The following is a 24,999-nucleotide window of genomic DNA, read 5'->3' as shown; positions in this document are numbered from 1 at the left end:
GCCGGGACGCTGGGGAAGGCGCTGGACTGGGCCGGGTGCCGCCGCCGCGCTGGGGCGGCAGAGGCAGGTTTGCGCTCGCCTGCTGCGTGCGGAGGCGAGGGGCTGGAGGGAGGCCGGAGACAGGGACCCCGTTCTTCTGGGGCTCGGCTGGAGGGAGCCGCGCGGGGCTTGTGGGGTTGCGCTGGGGCTTCGGCGGCAGAGGGACCCTCCCCGCGCTGGGCTGGGTGGTTACGAGGCCGGAGTCCCCGTCTCGGTAGTGGGGTCCGTTGCGGGGCCGGGATTCCCGTGTAGGCGGGGAGGGGGGCAGCCCCAGGGATCCCTGCTCTTGTATTGTGCTTTTGGGGTTCACTTCCTCCCCTCCCTCTTCACAGGGACTTTTTGCCCCCGGAACGGACCTTCTGGTGAGCTAGGTAACAGGCAGAGGCCCGTGAGATTCAGCCTGGGACTGGGGCTTCTCCCTCGCTTTGCCTGAAGGAAGCTGGGTAGCTATTGCCAGGTTGGTGCTTTGCTTTGCCCTCCTCTTGGGTTTGTTTTCCTCCCTCAAACAGCTCCACTTTGATCTCCCTTTGGCCCTGGCCATTCATGTCTGCCTCATACCTTTCTTTGGCCTCGGTGCTGTAAATTCAGCGGATTGCATTTACAGAGGGCACCGAATAAATACTGAAGGGAGGAGTAGCAAATACACATGGGGGCAGAGCAAACTGAAGGAGAGTTCATGAACTAAATGTAAAGTTCTGGCCCTCCTCCCACACAGGAAATAGAGAGAGCTCTGGTGTGAAGTGTGTGCAACAGAATAATAGCAGCATCCAGATTAAAGTTAAATTATGTTCATTTGCTGGCTTTTAATATATCCTCATTACTTTTTTCTTCTTCTCACCCAGTACTGTAGTTGCCTCGGGGAAGATATGGGCTCAGGATTAGGAGAATGATATTGTTTCTGAGTGGGATCACAATACAAAAAAGTTTAATAACCACCTCCATACATTATTATGCCAGTTCCCCCTGTGGCACCTTCAAAGAATTCCAGTTCTTCGAAAGACTGGGAAAGGGCCTCTGGGATGGATTTTGGCAGCTTGTGTTTGACCTACACCCAGCGTTCTCAGTCTGTCAATGTACCTGTGAGATGGCTATTTAGCTCACATGCTACTACTGCTCACCTTGCTGCTGGATGGCTTGTCCCCTTTCAAAAATTGACTTTATTTCTCCAGCTGAATTTTACCAGGATAAACTGGAAGCTCCCTATTGAAAAAAATTAGGTTTTTTTCCCTCAAATGTGATATACATATTTGATTGTTGATCCTAAAGAGACAATCACCCATGCTGAGAGCATGCAACCAGTAAAAGGATTATTTAAAGAAAATAGGAACATGAAAGAGTTGTAGGAATAAAATAGGAGGATCAAGTGAATGAAATAAGTTGTAAGTCTTATCACATAGACTAGTTCCACTGATTTTGTTAGGAATACGTAAATACAAATACTGCACAACTGATTTTTCCCTTCCAAAATCTCAAGCTGGATTTAGTTAATATTATTATTTGAAACTGAGGGGGGGGGATGACGACCACTTTCAAACACATAAATTCATAGTCAGGCACCTGTAAGGGAGTCTTATTGCTTGGCATCCAAGAAGAGAGGCACTCAAAACTCAGTGGCCACTTGTGAAAATTTGCCTGCCTGCAGCTTTCCCAAGGAGAGACAGGAGGTTTATGGCAGATCTCCTGAGTCCTAATACAGCCGCTTTACTACAAGGCCTGCCTTCCTCTCCTCAATATGATCTTAGGGCTTGTCTACCTAGGGAAGTTTTCTGGGATAAGGTAGGGTGGGAATTTAAAGCACAGTAGCTCTTCTGATCAATTTCCTCATGTAGACAAGCCCTTATTACAAGTCTTTCTGAGATCTGAGTACTGTGTTCTAAGTTATTCATTATGGTAGAAACAGCATGTAATTGAGAATAATTTTTCCAAGGACTTAATGTCAGTAACTACAGTATGTATAGTAATCTTAAAAGAAAAGCCAGTAAAATATCTAGAGCAAAAAAAATTTTAACCCTCTTACAGAAATACTGGGTTGTGCACATAAAGAGTTATGATGAAAGCAAAATATAGATGCCTCCTTACATTTTCTTTTCCTTTTATTATCACTGGTGACTCAGACAACACATTTTTCTCTTTCTGTTGTACCTATCGCCTTATCCTCTTGTCTCTCCTCAGGGAACGTAGTCAGTTTTGAGGAACCTAATTGAAAAAAAGTAACCTCATGAGCTTTAAGAAGTTGTTGGAAAAAATTTAAAATTTCTGTGCAGAAGGGACAAAAAGGTGTATTAGCTTCCTCAAGTGGATTAAACTGGTCTGAGCTCAGGAAATCCTGCAATATTCCACCATCATAATAGATATGAGAATTTGTTCATTACAGTGCATTTCCCAATGCAACACTGAACTGAGTTAAAACAACCCCAGAAAGGAACAAAAGGACACTCACCCTGGCCTAGGAATAGCATGATCCCAGCAGCAACAGAAGAATGTGGGTTTTAAGCCTTCCCCAGAACTTTGTCATAGGGAATAGGGCTGGGTGGATAGCATACAGAGGTCCCAGCATCTAACAGAGCTGATGATTTTGTCATCATGACTTTTAGAGTTGCAAAGCACTGTGCAAAATTACTCCAATAGCTGGAGCTTTAAGAGAAACAAGCAATTATTGCAAGACTTACAACGAATTCACAGAAGTTGCCAACACTGAAGGTAGGGTACCACATAAATGTTAAGTAAAAATAATCCCAGAATAACCACATGCCTTAAATGTGTTGTGTGGCAAGAGGCCAAAGACAAGGATTTCATTCACCTGGGAAGCGTTTGGAGCCCATGTAGTCCGCACCACCTTTTGAAGTGTTTGGTTTTCTGTAATGGCTGCAGGTTTGTTTATTTATTTGGGGGTGGGGGGTAGGGGCACCATGGTGAAAGAGGGTAGGCTAACCTACAATGAAGTCAGGTGACTGAGTCCTTATTAGCGTGCTTATACTGAATACCCACATAGATCTACAGCATTGGAACCATAGTTTGAACAGTGTTTAATCAAATTGCTCATTTATCTAGCCCATTCTACAGATCTGTGAAATAGGCATTGCAAGAAATGGAATCTGACAGTTAAATGTTCAGATTATATGGGTGCCGTGGGTGCACAGATAATTACTTTCAGAGTAGCAGCCATGTTAGTCTGTATTCGCAAAAAGAACAGGAGTACTTCTGGCACCTTAGAGACTAACAAATTTATTTGAGCATAAGCTTTCGTGAGCTACAGCTCACTTCATCAGATGCTCGCAAAAGCTTATGCTCAAATAAATTTTTAGTCTCTAAGCTGCCACAAGTACTCCTTTTTAAATCATTACTTGTTAACCAACCTTTAGAAAATGTAAGAATCTCTCAACAATAATACTTTCTGAATGACTGAAGATACTTGCCCTTTGGCATCATGCCTAACAATTGGTGTGGTCCATGACTTCAGTGGTGCAAGATCAGGCAAGTGTATCTAAAACGTGCCTGTCTCCCCTGTCACAATCTACACACAGTTGTTAAACTTTAAAAGTGACTTGCAGAAATGGCTACAAAGATCAGTGATTTCAGCAGTAAGTGCTGAGCCATTCACTAGCCAGGCTAAATGGGGGATTCAGTACAATGTCAATATTTTTTTTTTTTTTTAGGTGCTGTGACATCAATTCCCCCCCAAGGCCATCCAGCTCTATCTGCAATGTGATGCCCCAGCCTGCACCACATTATGACAATACAGCTACCAAAGGTCTCATGGAAGTATAGAACAAGCCCTGGGAGGCTAAAGCTAATCCCAGTTTTATAATGTACAGCATTTATTTTATGCCATCAACCTGTAAGATTTCAAAAGACATTGAAAATAGCTTGTTGTATTGTAAAAACAGCTTCAACCCAATCCCTTACAGACTGGCTACATAATCTAACATGGTTCTGTGTTACCTACAGTGGAACAGTGTGCTCTCACACAGATATTAATCATTCCTGTTATGCACTTGGAAGTGTGTGTATAAAATCTCTAGAAACCTGAAATGACTTTCTTGAAATTCTGTCATTAACCTAAGAGTAAAATTTATCAGTGTGGTGCTGAGGCATGTAATTCCCCACCCAGGCCCATTCCCACACATATGATATATGGAATTTAGACTCTGTATCTGTGGTATCTTCATGCAGATTTCACTCTGGAGTTGCTACTGACACCTCCACAACACCCTTGGAAAGCTTGTTTTTTAGTTCATTCCATGTTACTTGGTCAATGGCATACTGAAGATAAACTTGTACTTCCTCAAAGCCATTTGTTTTAATTTTACTCAGTGCTGAGGCATGCCTTATTCGTGTTTAGAAAAACTGATGTTTCTTGAGCCTTTCAAGTTAGTAATGTAACTTACCAGCTGAAGCAAACAACAAAAAACAAGTTTGAAATACTGGGTATTTTACCTGAAATACAGAAATATAAATCTTGCCAAACTTATAATAAAGGGAAAACAAATTTTAGAAATCCATTGTGAATATGATGTTTTGTGGCCTGATTCAAAGAAATATATTCTGGAGGACTTATTTGGAAAGTTACAAGAAATCAATATTTTGTGATTTAGACTCCAGACCAAGTTTAAACAGAATCCTATTCTTAATTATCTGACATCATGAACAAATTCTGATGTAACAGATTTTTTCTTAAATGCTTGGAGATATCAGAGAGCCAGAATATGAAGCCCTTATTTGCACGGGTAAGCAATACTTGCATGAGCAGTTACGTTGAAGTCAGTGAGGGTATTCATGTGAGTGAGTATTCACAAATGTGAATGAGGGGTTCACAATCTGACCCATTATCATTAAAAAGGGTATTTGGTAGCCCATTATTTCAGTGGGCTAATCTTACCCTAAGAGGCCTGGATTCAAAACCTGGCTTTCGTCTGAAGGGTAAGTGAGTTGCTTGATTTACATTACCCTGTAGTGTACAGTTTTTTCACATTACAGATATATTAAAGTTTGGTACCACTGCACAACTGTCAGTCTACCAAAGGCAGACCCAGGTACTCAAATGCCACAGGTGACGTAAATTAGGATTATGCATTTGTACATTGTGTGGAGTAACCTGTACGGTATTTGCTTGTGTAATACCTGGTTCTGGACAATGCCATTTTTCCCTTTTAATAAACAGTAAATATAAGCAAGTGCATTATGGATTAGAGTCTGTATTTGCAGTTTTATTCTGTTTGACTTTATGTTCCCAAACAATGTTTCCTGTGGCCAAATTACTGAAAACTTTGATCTGGTCTTTTAAATTGATATAGTCACACTGACTGTATTTTGTGTCATTGAATTTGGCAGGTCCATTTATAAGATTGGAAATATCTGCTATATCAAGTCATCCGTCTGGATGTGGAGGTCTTTTGAGAGAGAGGATATTCAGCATTGATAAACGGATTTGTGGATTTGCATGGGGTAAAAACAGAACCAAAAATAAACGTCTGAAATTGAATCTCAGCACTTGAATGATGGCTCCTCAGCTGTATACACATGCTTTCAATATCTCTTCAGTAGAGAATAGGAGATTGTGTATAAATGGAACACCATGGATTTGGCATCTCTTGGAAGAATGTGTAGAAAATGCGTGGGAGTACTGGAGCGTTGTCATAGGACTGATTTCCATTGTCTGTTTTCTGTTTGCTGCACTACCGTAAGTTTAAAATCTTAAGCAGTCTTCAGATTCACATGAGTAATCTTGCCTGAAGCCTTTTTCAAAAGCTGCCTTTTTAAAGTTGATCTTGGATACATTTCTGTTTCCATCTGCATGATAGCATATGCTAAAGTAGTATGATGATCATGTTTAGAACAGTATTTCAGTATTTGGTGGTTGGCAAAAGAGCTTGATGTACTTATTTTATTGCGCCAATCTGACACAAATCTCTGCCACTGAGAGCAAATGAGAATAGGGCCATGTCTACATTAGCGAGCTTACGGCGGCATCAGTGCAGCTGCGCCACTGTAAGATCGTTCCTATAGCCACTCTATGCCTATGGGAGAGAGCTCGCCCATCGACAAAATAGCTACCGCCACTCATGGAGGTGGTTTTATGTCAGCAGGAGAAGCTCTCCTACCAACATAGCACAGTGCACACTACCACTTATGCCAGCCAAACATACGTCATTCAGGAGGGTAATTTTTTTCCCCACATGGCTGAGGGACATAAGTTTGGCCGACAGAAGTGGTAATGTACATGGCCTATGTCACCCTCACCTCATCTCCCCTACACTTGCATGTGTGCACACACCTGCAGTCTTTAGTGGAGAGTGGACTAATATTATTTAAACCACATGCTATGTGTCACATACTATCCTGCTGCTCCTGGTCAATGAACACTGGGACCGAGAAAGGGTCAGAAATAGTGTCGGTCAGCATTGCTGCAGTGCTGTGTGAGGGGCTTATGCTGGGTTCATATTTCAAATATATAGGTAGGGAATAGCAGGAGCTGAATAGGTGAAAATGTCTCCACATAGGGAGAATATTAGTTACTGAACTAGTAAAGAGTGTCTGGAAATCATGAAGAATAAAACCATTTTTGAGCCATTGAGCCTCTGAAATATTATTTGAAAGACACCTTTACATTAAAACTGTGACGTTGGTGAGCATTGCATTGAACTGCTAATAGACTCTCATCCCTCTGTCATAGAAGCTTTGTGTATCCCTCGCCATTTTATTGCAAAATGTGAATGTTTTTCCAGTTTCAACATTACTAAAGATGTTTACTACAGCATGGTACATCAAACACTAATAGCTTGGTTCTGCTGTTCAACAAATGGTGTGTTTCACTCCCTGCCATGGAAAAATAGCACATGCAAGCAAGCAATATTGGGGACAGGTTGAGCCTGTTATTTCTAGGCTTAAGAGAACCGGAAATAGTGAGCTGGACGTATTTTTTTCAAAATACTAGTTTTGTCATTTAGTCCCTCTACAGGAAATTCCTTGTGACTGGGCTTTTTTAAAGTAAAATGTATTTAAAGAAGTTAAACGTTTCATGTTTGCATCTCTTGTGATTTTTTTTTCATAGTCAACTTTATGTTGCTTATCAGAATGGAGAAGTGGACCAAGCACTCTCTCTGGGCTTTTTGCTGTGTTGGATTGGTGGGGACCTTACAAATTTCATAGGCTGTTATTTAACAAATCAACTGCCAATTCAGGTAATCAGCTTTTCTACGTGATGATTTATCATTTTTAAAATATATATTTTTAGCTGTTGCAGGGAGAGACAGATACTAGAAAAGCAAATTATCGCCAAGTTTGCTCTCTTCATCTACTCATCACCCTTTTATAAGTTTGTATTGTGTGGCTTCGTTAGCACAGTAGGAGTGATTCTGTATCACGAGCTAGTTCCCTTTATACTATTACTTGTATTGCATAAACCATTTCACACAATTAAGCATTTAAGTAGACTAAATGGGCTTTATTTGATAAGAAGTTCAGTGGGAATTTTCCAGTTTATTTTTAAAGTAAGTTTCCCTCATAAGTCGGGTTGAGTGTGAGTGGAGTCAATTAACTTTTTGTAGTCTAACAACAAAATCAAATTGTTCTAGAATAGTAGAAATGTAGGACTGGAAGGGACCTTGAGAGGTCATCTAGTCCATCGCCCAACCCAGGCAGGACCAACTATACCTAGATCTTCCCTGACAGGTGTTTGTCTAACTGGTACTTAAAAACCTTGATGAGAATTTCACAACCTCCCTTGGTTACCTATTCCAGTCCCTACAGTTAGAAAGCATTTCCTAATATCTAACCTAAATCTCCCTTGCTGCAGATTAAGCCAATTATTTCTTTTCCTGTCTTCAGAGGACATGGAGAATAATGGATCACAGTCCTCTTTATAACAGCTCTTAACATATTTGAAGACTTACCAGGTTCCCCCCCGCCCCCCCCCCCGACTTCTTTTCTCAAGATTAAACATATCCGGTGTTTTTTAACCTTTCCTTATGGGTCAGCCTCTCTTTGAACATTTTTGTTGCTCTCTTCTGAATTGTCTCCAGTTTGTGCACATCTTTCTTAAAGTGTGGACCCCAAAACTGGACACAGTACTCCAGCTGAGACTTCAGCAGTGCAGAGAAGAGCAGAAAAATTACCTCCTATGTCATACATACAACACTTCTGTTAATACACCCCAGAATATTAGGTTTTTCACAACTGCATCAAATTGTTGGCTCACATTCAGTTGTGATCCACTATAACCCAAAATCTTTTTCTGAAGTACTACTGCCTAACCAGTTGTTCCCCATTTTGTATTTGTGCATTTGATTTTTCTGTCCTAAGTGAAGTACTTTGCACTTGGCTATATTAAATTGCATCTTGTTGATTTCAGACCAGTTCTCCAAGTTAGAATCATAGAACTGGAAGGGACCTCGAAAGGTCATCTAGTCCAGTCCCCTGCATTCAAGGCAGGACTAAGTATTATCTAGACCATCCCTGAGAGGTGTTTGTCCAACCTGCTCTTAAAAATCCCCAGTGATGGAGATTCCACCGATATCCTTTTAAATTGAAGCTCTTGCCCCTTTTCCTTGGCCAGTTGTCTATTAGTAAAGAAAAGGAACTAGGTCAAAGATGGGTTTATCCGTGAATAACTTGAAAAGAGTACTTATTGTAGGAATAGGAAGATTTCTCTGTGAAAAATACCAGTGTAGCTAGGCATTGATACTTTAGCTGGATCCGCAACCTTTTCTGCCTTTACTGATCTCCCTTCCCCTCTTGCTTTAAAAAAAATGTGCTTCGTAAGCTGGAAGGCTGTCACAGGCCATAGGGGAGACAAGGACTGGGTGGAGACTAATTCCAGTTTGTAACACAGTTCTGCAGAAGATCACTGTTCAGGCAGCATTACCCATTCTATCTCCCCAGCTGGGCAATAGCAGGACAGCCAGCCACACCCTTTTCGTATGGGGGAGGCAGTGAGCGTGCACCCTGCCTTCCTAAGTGAACTTCTGGTGCCCAGATGGGGCAGAGACACATCTCTGGGTAAGGGAAGGGATTAACACCTAGCCCAGATAGGGATTGTGCCACATTCCTTTAAAATTTGTTTAAACCTTTGCAGTTGTAGCAGTAGTTGGACTGCGTAGCTCAAGCTCTGTGCTGCCTCAGGTCTAAGGACCAGGAATTTGCCTTCCTCTAAATACATACTACAGTGCTCTGCAGCAACCTAACTTGGTTTGTATCCTAAACAGCTTTTTTCCAAACTTTTGGCACTTATCATCTCTGTGTTCTCTACATCATGTAAATCATTTCCAAAAAGACCATCCTATTTTGTTGAACGTATAAGAAGGTGCATCTTATGATTTCTTTTAGATTGTCACTGCCATCTTTTATGTTAACATGGACATAATTGTGATCTCACAGTTTGCCTACTATAAGCTCAAGAATCAGAAGACAACAAAATGTAAGATTTTCAACAATTAATTCATTTCCCACAATATGAAGTGGAATACTTTGGTCCTTGATATTCTTTTCTTAAACTTTCAAGTATGAGTTTTCAGAGGGGTTTAAAAGGAGGTGAGCACCCAAATCCCAGTTCAAGTGTTCTTAGGCCCCTGTGAAAATCCCATTCTTCCCCCTTAGGGCATGATTTACAATTTTTGAAGAGTAATTTATATTTATCCCTAAATTCAACTAGTCTGTTCAGAATTTGTTACGTATTCCTAGTTGCCAAAATTCTGTAATAGCTGTGAGTATTTTCTATGTAAGACTGTCACTTTATAGAGGTGTTTAAAAAATGCCATAATTTGTGGAATCTAGTTGCTTGCTTTAGCTTATTCCTTAGTTTTACTATCTACTTTCAGCTATCTAAGCATATGTAAAAGAAGATTGAAAGCTTGCATTTCTTTCCATTAGGTTCTGTTCAATTAGTTTCCCTGATTTTGATCAAAGTTGGACTTTTTATTTTGTATTTGCTAACTGCATAAAATATCTTGACATTTTCATGTGTTCTGTATCTATAACTATACATAGTCAAAAAGACCCAATGGAAAAGGAATGAAATTACTTGATTTGCTTCATAAAATCCTGCAAATAATTATAGTGTTTAATCTTGGAAAATTTTCAGTCTTCCATTTATATTGCAATAGCAGTCAAAGTTCTGTTCAAATTGTAAAAGCTCAGGAAAAACAGCATACCTGACTATATCAATAGAAACATTTTAAGTCAAAATACAAATATTAAAATTAAAGGTCTAACAAAGGTAATATAAAAGCGGAGTTACAACTTAGATGTGCCCAGCTGAATAAAGAACCAAGGGCAGCAGATATGGAACTGCTCTTAAATCCATGCAATATCTAACCACATCAAGATTAAGATTACATGGTGTGTCCTTAGCTCTGATTTTCTTTGTTTTTATTTCATAACCTTAAAAAAATAAAAGGATATTCACAGTTCCGACTGCTGTGCCGCTTTTCAGTCACACTCGTGCCTAACTAGAAGGCGAAGGATAGTTTTCAGGTTAAGGTGGTGGAGTGGGACTCCAGAGATCTGGATTCAATTCCCAGCTCTACCTCAGACTCTTGTGTGACCTTGGGCAAGTCGGTTAGGGCCAGATATTTAAAGGTATTTAGCTGGTGCTGCGCTCAATATTGCAAAGTCTAATTGATTTATGAGACTAGATTCATTTTCAAAAGGGATTTAGGAGTTTAGATGAGTGCAGCACCAGCTAAATATCTTTAAATATCTGGGCCTTAGTCTTTGTGCTTCAGATCCCCATCTGTTAAATGGCAATAGTAATATGTCCTTTGTCTTGGCTGTTTAGACTGCAAACTCGAAGGGCAGGGACTTTCTCTTGCTGTATATCAGTACAGCTTCTAGCAGTGGAGTGCTGATATCATCTGGAGCCAGTAAGCACGACTGTATTATCATACAGGAGCTACCTTATCTACTGAATTATTTATAATATTTTCTGCTATTTTGAAATCCTTTGTAGGTGACTATAGCCGCAATCCAGCAAGTCACATAAGCGCATGCTTAACTTTAAGCATGGGTAATCCCACTGATTTGAGTAGGACCACTCATATGCTTAGTTAATCATGTACTTAAGTGCTTTGCTGGATGGGCCTGTATTAACAGCAAAGCCTTTGGGACAAATGGAATGAAATTTACATTCCAAATGTCTTTGTATTTGGGGTGTTTAATCAATACTTGTGGAAAGAAAGTGTTCTGTTCTATTGTATTTAGCAACTTTTTGATTATTGTACTAGCTAAACCTGAATGTGTTAGTAGGAGCTAGTTTAAAAAGTGGATTGAATGTGAAACTTGTCTTCACTTGAAGATGTTTAACTCTATACGCTAAATTACAAGCAAATAGCAATGTTACTAGCCAACAAGTCATTTGTCAGCTGACTTATTGTATTTTATTGTAGGCAGCATAAACCTGAAGAATTTCTGTGTAACCTGGATCTTGATGTGTATAATATTGTGTGTAATTTTACCCAGTCAGCTACTACTACGAAACCAAGACCAGAGTACTGTGCTGGAAGCTAGCAAGGTAGTTTGTTTTTTAGTTAACTTCCCACCTTCACAAAAAGACTATAAATAAAATTTTGGTAAGGATTGTGGATATGCTTCTTAGGAATTTGCATGATCCTAATTGTTTTAGTAATTGTGTGTGCGATATTATGGGTATTTGTTTGAACGATACTTGCCAAACCCCCACCCCAAAAATATAGAAGTTGCCTAAAAACAGCCATGGAGATGTCTTGCAGTTAAGTCTTTCTGTCTTGATGTTTGACATCAAGCTGTATTTCCAGCTGGTGTTATTAAAATGCAGGCAATTAGGCATTACACAGCTTTGCAGTTTCTATGAGTGGAAATTCTGAAATGATTATAATTATTTGTAATTAACTTGTTTAGCTACATATATTAATTAACTGAATTTTTCTGTAGTCATTTAAGGCAGTAGTAAAAATCACTATTGTTTTCTTTTAAATTTGTGGCCTGAAAATATTAACTGAGACATTAAAATCTGTCACAGTGAATTGGGTTCTTTTTTCTCCTAAAGAAATCTTGAGTGCACTCATGCAAGCTTTCAGCTCGCATTGTTTTCATAGTTTGTACCTAAAGAAATCTTTTTCCATCTTCTGAAAGAAGGCAGGCTCCTTTTCTTCTCCGCTCTACCCAACCTGTTTAGATTTTCCTTCAAAAGAGTGAGGACCATAATCTCACAGTTCTCCCAAACTGAAAATATTTCTTGATGCATTCCTAGCTCTAGGCTACTGCTTCATTATTTCAATTATTGTACCTGCCTACTGAGGAAAAAGATGTACATGAAGTAATGACTTAGTGCAAACAAATGAGCATAGTTCATGTTATGCAATATCCCTTCTCCTGAATAGGGGCAGGAGTTTGGGAGGATATTGTCCCTCTTTTGAATTTTGCAAGCTATGAATTTACGCTTTTTAAGATGCACTTTATCTTACTAATGGAGCTATATTAGAATGCATAACTCTGTAGATTAAATTAGAGTGACATATGAATGCACCTTCTCTTCATTGATACTAGGTAACATAGGCAGTCATTTGGAGACTGGAAACCCAGGTTTAGCCTCTGATGTGGGAAGAAATTACACTTGTATCTGCTGTTGCCTAATACGAGAGTTGAGCGGTACATAGGTGATGGAACTAGGGGTGCTGCCAGTGGCTTGATGTGGTTTCCATTATATACATGGCTTACAGCTTGGTTAAATGGTTCTCTTCCCCCCCCCCCCCCGCTATAAAAATTGTTCCAGCATTCCTGGAGGGGTATATTCCACCATTTTGCTGATCTTCGTAATAGTGCTGGTTTATTACCTATACAGTAATCCAAACTACATTGCTCAGCAGGGAAGCCTTATTTTCAAAATGTAGCAGAGTGGGGAAATTAACACAATTCATGTTGAACACAGTGGAAAATGCATTAAGTGTTGTGCTTTCTTGCCACAATGTGCTTTGCTTTTCGCTGGCCATTGCTGTAGTTCTTAATTTTGACTTTAATCACCGAGTCTAGCTCTTTCACTATTGAGAATAGATGCATTTTGCATTAATGTTTAGCATTAAATCCCAACTGTTGCATGTAACTAGCTTTGATTCTGATGTGCACCACTCTGAGGTAAAGATCAAACTCTTTCTAGCAGTCACCTCTTTGGCCATTTACAGCAGCATTGAACCAGTCCCTTTCCAGAAAGCCAGTGGCCAAAATGCAGGCCTTGAGAGGAAGTAAAACTGTAAGTTAAAACCTCTTGAAATGTTAAAAGGTATTTTTAAACAAAATCTTTGTGTTTTTGTTGTTTTTTCAGAACACTCTTGGTATGATAGAAATGTCAGGCTTCATTTGTGGCTATGTATCTTGCATGTTTTACTTGGGATCTAGATTTCCCCAGCTGTATAAAAACGTAAGTATATTTTTGAGAGAGTTCACTTAAATTGCATAGTGCTTCCTGTTGCTTGATACACTGGAATCTTCCTCTCATTGAACTCAAACTTTCATTTCCATTGAAATCTGAACTTTGCATTTGGAACTATCTGAAATGGGAAGAGGCAAGGAAGGAAAACTGCACATCTTTCAGAGAGGACAGGAGAAGTAGATCTGAACCTGAAGGTGGGGGCAGAGGTATGCACATGAAAAGCAAACATGCAGTTTATATCTCTAGATTGCCAAGTGTTCTCTATTAAATAAGTAAACAATGTAGAGAGTTTTATAGAGTACAGTGAGTTAAAACATAATCCACTATGACTTCAAAAATCCCATTATTGATTTCATAATCTTCCTACTGTCAATGAATAAGGCTGCAATCCTTTCACGGAGGTCGCAGAAGTCACGGATTCTGTGACTTTCTATGACCTCCGTGACTTCCGCAGGGGCTGATGTGTCTGACTTCAGGGCCACCCGAGCAGCCCCTGCTCAGGCAGCCCACAGCCAGCAGCACCGGCCAAGGCTGGAGTGACCCATGACCAGCTGCTCCGGTGGTCCCCAGGGCCAGCCGCACCGGCCGTTGCTCGGGAGGCCAAGGGTCAGCTGGGCCTGGGGACCCCCCGAGCAGCGGACGGTGTGGCTGGTCCCGTGGACCGCCTGAGCAGTGGTCCTGGGAGCGGCCCCCGGGGAGCGCCTGAGCAGCGATCCTGGGGGCCACCCCAGAGCCAGCTGCACCGGCCATTGCTCGGGCAGCCCCAGTCAGCTGGCTCCATGGACTATGCAAGGAGCAGCTGGTGTGGCTGGTCCCAGGGACCGCCCAAGCAGAGGTCCTTGGGGCGGCCCCGTGGAGCATCTGAGCAGCTGTCCTGTCTCGGGGCTAGCCGCACCAGCCACTGCTGCGGCCCTGGGCAGCAGAATAGCGGCCGGTGTGGCTGGCTCTGGGGAGTGCCTGAGCAGTGGTCCTGAGAGTGCCCTGGGAACTGCCCAAGCAGCAGCGGTCCCCGGGCGGCCAGAGCAGTGGTTCTGGGGTGGCATCCGGAGAGCAGTCCCTGGCAGCAGCGGCCAGGGGGCAGTCAACCCCCAGCACTAGAGGAGGTTGTCCCCCAGAGCAACGAGGCCCCAGAAGTAGAGATTTAGTCAGGGGTATTTTTGGTAAAAATCATGGACAGGTCGCGGGCCGTGAATTTTTATTTATTGCCCAAAAAGAAAAGGAGTATTTGGAGAACCACTGTATTTTCCACTGCATGCATCCGATGAAGGGAGCTGTAGCTCACAAAAGCTTATGCTCAAATAAATTTGTTAGTCTCTAAGGTGCCACAAGTACTCCTTTTTCTTTTTGCGGATACAGACTAACACGGCTGCTACTCTGAAACCTATTTATTGCCCGTGACCTGTCCATGACTTTTACCAAAAATACCCGTGACTAAATCTTAGCCTTATCAATGAGTGAAAGATTTTATATATGCAGAGAGCAGGCATTGGAATGCGTTTTGATCTTACATTGAAAAAACTTGGCACCGTGAAGTACAGTTTATTTCCAATCCAACAGGCCTCTCTGAAGTAAGCTATTAAAGCATTTTCAAAATGTTCCACCGAAGAAAGGGAAGGAGTAACAGATTTCTGAAGAAATAAACATTAACATTTTGTAATGTGCTAGAGTCCCATTCTGCTCTGCAGCTGCAGGAGTTAACATGCATTATTCCCCAGAACTATGCACGTTACTACTGATTTAGATTATTCTGGTGCAGAAAGTAATAGATCTAATGGAGGCAGAAGTATTAGAAACATAGGTAAATGTTTTCTAGCTGGAAAAGAATAAGTGTTTGAATTTGTGGGGGCATGTTAGAAAGTAAAATAACTGGAAAATATCCATAACTGGTCACTGTAATAATGTATGTGACAACTTTTATTTTCCTATCAAAGTTTTTTTTTTAATATTTATTTGTAGTTCCAGAGAAGGTCCACAGAAGGCACATCTTACCTGCTGTTTGCATTAGCCATGATGGGAAACTGTACTTATGGACTGAGCCTTGTTTTAAAGATGCCTGCAGCTGAGGCTCTCAGAAACCTCTACTTTTTACACCATCTTCCATGGCTCATTGGGAGCTTTGGAGTTCTGTTTCTAGATATTTTTGTATCCTTTTCCAGTTAGAGCAAGAGTTTCTCAAAAGTGTGTTTTTAAATATTGGACAATAATTTGAGATTGAATTGGAGTTTTGTACAGCTTTCATTCTGCATCTAAACTGATTGTGAAACGTCGTCTTTTTTAAAATGATTTGCCCAGTTTTATAAGATGGCCAGTAACTTTGAATAAGGTATCCAAATTAAAGCTACATTGGATAGCTTTACTTTTTGTAGTCAATACACAGTGGACCAAATTTTCAGTTTTAGGCATGCGCAATGGCCCTCCCATTTGTGCATGGCTAATGTGTGTTTAATACCCGAGAAACACACAAATTATTTCCAAGTGCACAAGGCAGATTATAACTGAAACTGGCCCATTTTTAAAGGTATCTTAAATCAGCTTCTTGCCAGATTCATCTAGAGGTAAAGGACAAACATGAAGCTTATTAAGATATTTTTGAAAACATAATATGTAGTGAACATATGTTGCAGTTGCCCATAAAACTAAGTGCATCACCCGGGGCACAAACATATGCACTCCTGCATTTAAGTGTATCTTTAAGTAAGCTATTATGCTTGAAGAGTCATGCACAATAGCACATATTACAACATAGGTTAGCTTGCCAGGCTGCTGCAACTGACAGATGGAGTTTGGTCTTAAATGAACTTCTCTCTTAATTCAGATTTGTATTGTGTGTGTTTCCAGTGTGCTAGTTATTGCTATATATGTGCACTCATTCTAGGAAGGTGATTGTTCTTGTTGATCGTAAAATACTAATATGAGCAAATTGTTGAACAATATTGAGCCTTTGTTTCATAAGTCTTGTGAATGGTAACATATTTGTTGGTCTTACCACCTATATAACTATCTACCCCATTATCCTTGCCAGTTAAAATTCCATGTTTTGTCTATAAAGCCAGTCAAAGAACCAGCAGGGTCTTGATATGCATAAGGAAGGAGAATACAGCAAGTTGTAGGAAAATCAGCCAATTTTAAACTGAATTTGGACTCCTATTTAGTAGCCTTATGAATTTAAGTGCAACATACCCATGGAGGAGCCTTGGGACAGGTCTACACTACAGCCCAGATCGACACTCTGAGATTGATCCATTAGTGGTCGATTTAGGGGGTCTAGTGAAGACCCGCCAGATCGACAGCAGATCGCTCTCCAATCTATCCCTGTACCCTACCCCCGACGAGAAGAGTGAGGTAAGTTGACGGCAGATTTTCTCCCATCAACCCCTCGCAGTAACTCAACCTAAGGTACGTCAACTCCAGCTAAGTTATTCACACAACACAGAGTCATCCTATGGAACTCCTTGCCAGAGGATGTTGTGAAAGCCAAAACCATAACAGGGTTCAAAGAAGAACTAGATAAATTTGTGGAGGATAGGTCCATCAATGGCTATTAGCCAGGATGGGCAGGAATGGTGTCCCTAGCCTCTGTTTGTCAGAAGCTGGGAATGAGTGACAGGGGATGGATAACTTGATGCTTACCTGTTCTGTTCATTCCCTCTGGGGCACCTGGCACAGGCCACCGTCAGAAGATAGGGTACTGGGCTAGATGGACCTTTGGTCTTACCCAGTCTGTACATTCTTATGTAGGTCGACTTACCGCAATAGTGTAGACATAGCCTTGGTTTTATCACGGCAGAGTAGTTTCATGTGAACTAACCTCTTCCATTACTGTACTACTTTAAGCAACTGCAAATAGTAGAACTGTAGTATGAGTTTTGGTACACCAAGGCCCTCCCTGTTTAATATTAGATGAAAGGTTCTGTGGATTATTGGCTACTACTGAGATCCCAACAATTGAGTTAATAAATACAGAATTCCAAACCATCTAATTGTATGGAACTCAGAGCCTGGATTTTCCAGCTTTCAATTTTGCTAAGCATTGGCATTTAAAGGAGGTATTCCTGACCTGTCTGGATTGAGAACTTCAAGTCAGTAGCTCAAACTAACAAGAGGAAGAGGGATACAATATTTAAAGTTGGGATTCAGTGAAAAGAAGTCTCAGAACCAGCTTAAAGCATGTAACCAGTTCAATTGTTAAAACTTCAGATTGACTAACTCACTTCTTCACTCAGGATAGCCAACCATGCTCTGGGCATCCGAAGACATGAAGTTCTAGTAAAAGGTCCTTCACTACACAAACACAGAACTTCACTACAGTGGTAATATACTACTGAGGATAACTGCCTCTTTTGAAATTAAAAGGTGTAGTTTTATCACTGATGAGATACTTCTCTAGCATGAGTAGACTGTAGCATTTCATGGCTTTTTGCCCTGGTTTGGACACACAAGGCTTTCGTTCCCTAAACAAAGCCCTGAAAATTTTGGCCTTAGCTGGAAACATAAAACTGCCTATACTTACAAAAAGGAAAATCAGAATTTGATGCTGATCACTATGACAGTACACTACTTGCATATTTGTACATGCCCTTCCATCATGTATTCCTAAGAGGAACTCTGATATTGGCCACAAACTGCCCAGAATCGCAATGCTTGTGTGCACATGACATTCATTTTTCAGTTCTGATTTGATTAGAGTCTAATTCCAATCCTAGTAGTCCTCCAGTTCAAATTATATTGAAAACAGATGCTTCCAGCGTGGCTTGGGGAATTTGAAGAAACTTTGTAATCAAGAGAAAAGGAGAAACAAAAGCAGACCTCCTGCCTTGAGAAGTCCTCAAGATATGGAAATCAGTGCTTTCCAAAGAGAGCTTCATTACTGTTTGTTGCAGAAAATCCTAGCAAACTCACACACCACATTAGACAGTCATGAGTAATTCAGAAAGGGGCAAGCAGGATCTTTCTTGATTGTTGGGAACAGAGGGGGTGGGAATAGAAAGCTCCCAATCTTCAGAAGAGAAGAGGTGTCTCATTTTTGGATAATCACTGCCTTTGAGTGATTAACTTTCTTTTCTGGTAGTTAATTTCTGAGAACATCCACAGTTATATTAGATGGGATACAGCAAGGACAAAACCAACCTCTAACTGACTGGGTTAGGAATATGCTTCCCCTGTCAGCCAGTTACTCCATAACTGTCTACTATAGAATTTTTGCACATATGTCTGTTGCAGTAGCAGCTGAAGTTAGCCAAGAGACTAGTCCCTAGACTGAACTGGCTGCAGGAGGGCATTCTCAGTAGATCAACTGGGATTCTGGAACTTTCTTCCCACTGGTCTAGGTTTGTTTCATCTTTAGGGACATTGGAAGAGTCATGACTCTTCACCAACTTTTGGTTGAGGTACAGGGTTGGGTTGGCATAAGAGTTTGGCTGAATGTGCAGTTACTTTATGCTTCATCATAAAGTACTATAAAATGCCAAATATTAGAGTAGTTAATTCCCAGATCCACCCTCAAACACATGGATGAAACTTTAATTGATTTCCCTGGAGATTTACTTCAGTGGGAGATCCACCCGTGTAGCTGAGGGACAGAATTGGGCCATTAGGTTTCCATCTTGAAACCTCCCAACCAGCCCCATTTGAACCTTTTTATGTCTTTATCTGTAAATTGAATCCCAAAAGCAATGCCTTGTGCCTAGATTAGACAGACTTCAGTACAGAGATTTTTCCCCCATCTCTGTTTTATTTGACATGCAGTACATTAGGTCCAGCCTCTGTCAGCAAACTACATTGAAATGCTGCATAGTTATTTGCAGATTACATTGTTACTAGAGGCCCAAAAATAAGTATAGTCAGCCAGAGCTAAGCAACAATAGCCAGAGTCTTATCAGTCTGTTTGGAATTCATTATATACTTCTACAGAACATCATTGTGTTGTAATTCAATTACATCATGCAGAGAATCTAAGCCTGACCTGGCAATTCAGCAAGGGCAGTTTCCCAACTGAGCATACAACTTTCTCCTCTCTCAGCATCCGTTTTTTTCAGGACGGTTTCATATATCACATATTACACATTAATATCTTTATATACTTAGAAAACAAATTTTTGATCCATTAGTTCACGGTGACTGTCCAAGACTTGGTTCTATCTAGTTAGTATGGCTATGAGCCAGCCAAACTGTCTGCATGCTCAGGCCTCCGTTTTCATTGAGAAAGTTATGGACATGAACAGTAAGCATGCTTCCACAGGAAAGAGCTTTAGTGGTCTTTAATTTTATTCCTTAAATCCCCAAATAACAAGTGCATCTAGTAATAAAAATATGTGCTGGAAATACTGATCTGAAATTATACATTGCAAGTTATTTGGAATTGGTTCCTTCCCATGCTCTTAATCTCATTACATAAAACAGGCCACCAGGCTGGTAATGGTCATGGGCTAAGTATGATAGTCTGTGCTGGCATGCAGGAGATCCACACTTGTCCCAACTCCCAGATCTACGGCCTGATTTCAGTAGAGTAACTCCTTATTCACACTGGTGGAAGGACTCAGTCCCACAAGTGCTCTTAATTCTTCATCAGGAGATGAAAGCACTCAGCACCCTCAGAAGATGCTCAGTCTCTTGCAGGATGAGGTCCTATTAAATTCCTGGTCTCTTGGTTTCCTGACTTACAGTAGCTGGAAGTGCTGTGCAGCTAACTTGCTCAGCTCTAAGCAGGGAGACAGCCCCATATTAACACAGCTGTGAATAAGAGTGCTTATCTACTGTCTCTGAAGGAAATCCTGACTAGTCTTTAGATGGAAGGGACCCCAGAGGTGGGGTATTGTAAAGCTTTGGGAAAGCAGGGTAATTCATGGGGCTGTGCCCAGGATGTAGAGAATTGCCTCCTCACCCGCCCGCACCTTCCAGAAAGCTTCAATGGTGGTAATATTTTTTGAAATAGCATCCTTAGCTTCAAATGTCTCACTGCTACTGTCTACTAGACAACTTATTTTAACTTGTTTAAAGTGTTCCCAGTAGAGATCTGATGTGCCAAATTTCTTCCCAGGGCAACTCTTATTTCATTTGTAAAATGGGATTTGAAGTATAGTGGTAGTGTGACTGTCTTACCTAAAGCTGTGTGAATAAAAGCATGCATTGTATTGTGTGTGTGAAGATACCTGGTAAACAGATGCCCCCTTGTATCCATTTTCTAGACCTTTAAGCCTTCTTTCATGCAGGTCCCTATGACTTAAGTTTCCTTCCTGACCCCATCCACTTCACCTCCTCCAAAACCCCTTCAGGGTTGGATATAAACACTAATGGTAGTTTGGTTTAATACAGTGATTCTCAACCTGTGGTTCGCAGACCCCTGGGTGTGTCCGCAGACTAAGATTTCCAAAGGGGTCCACACCTCCATTTGAAATTTTTTCGGGGTCCTCAAATGAACAAAGGTTGAAAACCACTGGTCTAGTAGATGAGATGCTGTTCTGGGAGTTGGACTTGGATTCTATTCCTAGCTCTGCCCTGACCTGCCATGTCACCTACAGCAAGTCACCTCTCAGTGCCTCTGTGGGTTTCTCCTCCCACCTTCTGTCTTGTTTATTTGGCTTAGAAACAATTTTGGGGTAGGAGTCATTTCTTACTGTGCATGTTTACATTGCCTAGCACAGTGGGACCCTGATCTCCCAGTTGGAGCCTTGATGCACTACTGTTATACAAATAAATGAAACTAAATATGCATTGTTTAATTGAACCTCTTGCACAAAGTGACTGGAAAGCCAGGTTCTCTCCTCATGGTTCTGCCCCTTTACTAAGAAAGGAGTGTTTTAAAGTGAGCAAATTTGCATATATGAGGTTAGAGTGCAGCCTCTGTACCTCCCAGATTCTGGATATGGCTGGGGATCAGAGTAGCCCTACATTAAGTTAGAGCTGGCCCCCAAGGGCTGCTCTCATGTATGGTAGACTCCCTTCATCTGCTTATGGGCTGCTTTGCAGCCTAAAATAGGCCAAGTGCAAAGCACTGTGGCCACTCTCCCTCATGCCTCTGAAATGCTCTCTCTGGTTCCATCCCCAGCATGGCCTTTTGCCTGGGGTTACGGGTGGAGGGAGGTACAGTGTAGGGCAATGTCAGTCATACACTGCTCCTGTGCTGGGGCTTTCACCTGAGGGTCATTGTGGCTTCTTTATACTCCTGCAAGTCACCGGTGGCATATATAGGGGTCAGAATCTGACCCAATGTGTATTAATTTGATCATCATAACTGAGGATATCTGAATTTAATGTATTCTGTCACTTAGAGTTAAAATAAATTCTGAATACTGCCAACAAGATAGTAATCTTAAATTCCCAGAACACCATATTGGTAAAACTGACTAACTCATTGCCGTAAGACATAATTGAGAACAAGTGAAGCAGGATTTGAAGAAGGATTACACACATATGGTTTAGAAATGTCCACAGTTCAGATTAAAAAATAAGGATATAAACCCTCATGCATCAGAGCATAAATTAGCCATTAACTAGCTAGGAAGAAACATTATAGGCATAACTCTGTAGAGAGTTTTGAACCTTCATCTGAAGAATCGAAGTGATCACTGTCCGAGACTGGTTGGTGGATTTGATGGATGGCTAGTTTTCATCCTGTCTGTCAATTTTTTTGTTCTTAAAAGAGCAGAAAATGCTATCTTTGTATCTCATGTTGTTCATTTTCTTACCCAAAATATCCAGATGACTGCACAATTTATTATGTATTGCAAGCAGAACAAGAGAAGACCCAGTTTAGTGGCAATGGAAGTGGAACCATTACTTGTGAACGAAGAGGATTCCTAACATCTCTATGTACTGTTATTTTTTTTCAATAAAGTTTACATTTGGAGGACTTGAAGATTTTTCACAGAGTAAAGATTAAAATTGCATAGGGACCAAGCTTATTGTCAGTGGCTTATTCTTTGTAATATTGTGAAGATACTACAAAAGAAAATATTATTTAATGTCTACTGTACTGTAAGTGCTAAGATGGCACATGTAATGAACACATTTTCTTCTGAATTACCCCAGTTTAGTCTTTTGTCTCTTGCAATGTGTTGTGTTCTACAGTGAGGAGTGCTTTAGAAATACCTAGAATATATAATCTCATGGTATATTCCATATTGTAAAATAATTCAGAAGTGTGCTGGATATACTGTTGTAATTCAGTGCAGATATTTCTCAACCTAGCAAGCTGTTGCGGCAAAATGTAGTATAACTAAACTGTAAATGCTAAGGCCATCTGAATATTTTTAATCCTGCCACCATATGTAAACAGCAGGCCTGTATTTTGTAGATACACATATATAGCTCATTAATGATAACATGGAAATATGAAGACACCAACTGAAATTCACCCATGTGCCACAAGTCCTCACAATGCATATATATCACTTAAGGACAGGTTTCAGAGTAGCAGCTGTGTTAGTCTGTATCCGCAAACAGAAAAGGAGTACTTGTGGCACTTTAGTAACTAACAAATTTATTTGAGCATAAGCTTTCGTGAGCTACAGCTCACTTCATCGTAGCTCATGAAAACTTATGCTCAAATAAATTTGTTAGTCTCTAAGGTGCCCAAGTACTCCTTTTCTTTTTTGCATATCACGTAAGGTTTTTTTAAGCCTTCAGAATAGGGTGGTGCATAGGCCTTGTGTGGGCTCTCCATACAGGGCTGAATTTCATCCACCTCAAGAGGAGAATGAAGCCTTTAAATGCCTTTAATTGAGTGATTTTAATCCAAAGGCCAAATTCTGAACGCATAAGCACATGTAATGGGTCTGTTCATGTAATTCCCATTAAACTAATTGGGAGCCTCACACACAGTCCAGTATAGAATTTTACTCTGTGCATTTGTTCTCTTCTTGGTGTGTGCACGTTATTTTCATTAAGATAATACCTGTTTAGTGCATGTTATGTGGAATGTACTTATAAATTACTGTATATCTACATTTTGCACAACCTTCCTCTCTTTTCAGCCTTCTGCATACATATGGTCTAATAATTAGAAATTAGAGATAAAAGACTGAGTGCATTTTTTTTCCTAATGCAGGATTACTGAGAGGTATGTCTTTAATTTTATATACTTTGAGCAATAGAGACAAGGAAAAATAAATAATTTTGTCCAAAATGTGTATTGAAAAGTAACTAAACTTTTTGCTGACAAAAACTGCCATAAGATTGTCAACAAAAGAATTCTCACCATCTTAAAAGTCTAAATCTTGTGTCTCTTCATATGGATTATTCAGGATTTTCCTTTTGTATAAATTCTGATAACAATGTTAAAAGGGACACTTAATTTGAAACGTATCCAATTTAAAAAATAATATTTTCAGTTACTACATCTGCCCCTGAGTTCCCCTGCTAAATTTTGTGGTTTTACATTTTCTAAATTTTAAATCCTTTTCTGTCTTGTCACACATATATAAAATGAGAAAAAAAATTAACTGTGGGGATACAGTCTGTACGGTAAGTGCTGTCAAATGTACAGACTGAAAATAAAGTTAATTCTGTAACCTTTCACTAGAGTTTAAGTATTACTTCTAAAAACATGTTAAGGATCAAATAATTTTTAAATTAAGACATAAAATAATCTCCCATTGAAGCTGGAATGATCTAATCACTGCAGCAGTATGCTATGTGACCCCGTTAGAGCAAGTTAAAATCAGTCATTAGTTCACAAAACCTAAGACTTTGCAGATAGTATGATAATGTTACATATTGTAGGTAGCATCAAATAGCATTGTATGTACTGTAAATAGTTGCAACAGTTCTATATTGTGTAATACTGAATGTGATACAGTAAATATTGACTGGTCAATGTAATTAACATATCTTTCTTACTCAGCAATAATTCTAGGGTTTCTGTTTGTGGTTTTAAAGTTGCCACAACAGCTAAGAAATGCTGAAGTAGTGAGCAAGTGGAATTATCCCACTGAGTATCTTGGAAGTATTCCTCCAAGTGCTTTTAAGATACATACCCGTATTAGGCAATTCTTTGCTCGACTTTAGTGGGGCTTTCTGTGCACACCTGGGATCAGTCTGCTTGGAGAAGTTTGCAGCATCAGGTTCTAAGTGTATATTTGAGATGAGTATGTATACTTCCTGATTTCTTAAACTGTTGGGAGGGTGGGTTAGAATTTGATCTTTCCACTGCATAAATTCAGAAACAATTTCTCTCACTTGTAGATTTATATGCTGTATTTAAGAGATTACCCAAAATCTTCCCTTGCTGGTGATTTAAACCGTATCTTGTTACTTTTTAATGCAGTTAACATTTGTTCTTGTATCATTGCTTCAAGGATTATCTTCCCTTTTCATTACATTTAGTAATCCTGTTTTGTGTTGTGTGTCCTGAGTTTATGTTGCTATGGTTTATTGAAACAACCAAATATAGGTGATAAACTAAATCACAGTAAATTTTGTAAGAATATTGAAAGATAATGTAACATCTTAATATATAACAATATTAAATATTGTCATTATTTATTGTGTGTGCATGCACATGTGTATATATTTAGGACAGTGTATAGTTTTAATTGAATACTTTAGCTTTAATAAAAATAGGT

At 40.1% G+C, this 24,999-nt stretch overlaps 1 protein-coding gene across 1 annotated transcript; it reads left to right on the top strand.

Moving 5' to 3' along the window:
• LOC141993890 (lysosomal amino acid transporter 1 homolog) lies at positions 1–24,999 on the top strand. Its single transcript, XM_074963706.1, has 9 exons — positions 1–67; positions 372–496; positions 5,371–5,719; positions 7,091–7,220; positions 9,364–9,454; positions 11,421–11,545; positions 13,331–13,426; positions 15,395–15,580; positions 22,136–24,999. The coding sequence occupies exons 3-9, from the start codon at positions 5,535–5,537 to the stop codon at positions 22,235–22,237; spliced, it is 915 nt and encodes a 304-aa protein (XP_074819807.1). The 5' UTR covers positions 1–67; positions 372–496; positions 5,371–5,534; the 3' UTR covers positions 22,238–24,999.

This window comes from Natator depressus, chromosome 9, assembly GCF_965152275.1.
Source record: "Natator depressus isolate rNatDep1 chromosome 9, rNatDep2.hap1, whole genome shotgun sequence".
Taxonomy (NCBI): domain Eukaryota; kingdom Metazoa; phylum Chordata; order Testudines; family Cheloniidae; genus Natator; species Natator depressus.
This window is presented reverse-complemented; position numbering and strand designations above follow the sequence as displayed.

Excerpts from the sequence above, each read along its gene's own strand:
- LOC141993890 (XM_074963706.1), top strand. The coding sequence starts at position 5,535 with ATGATGGCTCCTCAGCTGTATACACATGCTTTCAATATCTCTTCAGTA. Across the intron at positions 5,720-7,090 it reads TTTCTGTTTGCTGCACTACC|TCAACTTTATGTTGCTTATC; the intron begins GTAAGTTTAAAA and ends TTTTTTTCATAG. Across the intron at positions 9,455-11,420 it reads GAATCAGAAGACAACAAAAT|GCAGCATAAACCTGAAGAAT; the intron begins GTAAGATTTTCA and ends ATTTTATTGTAG.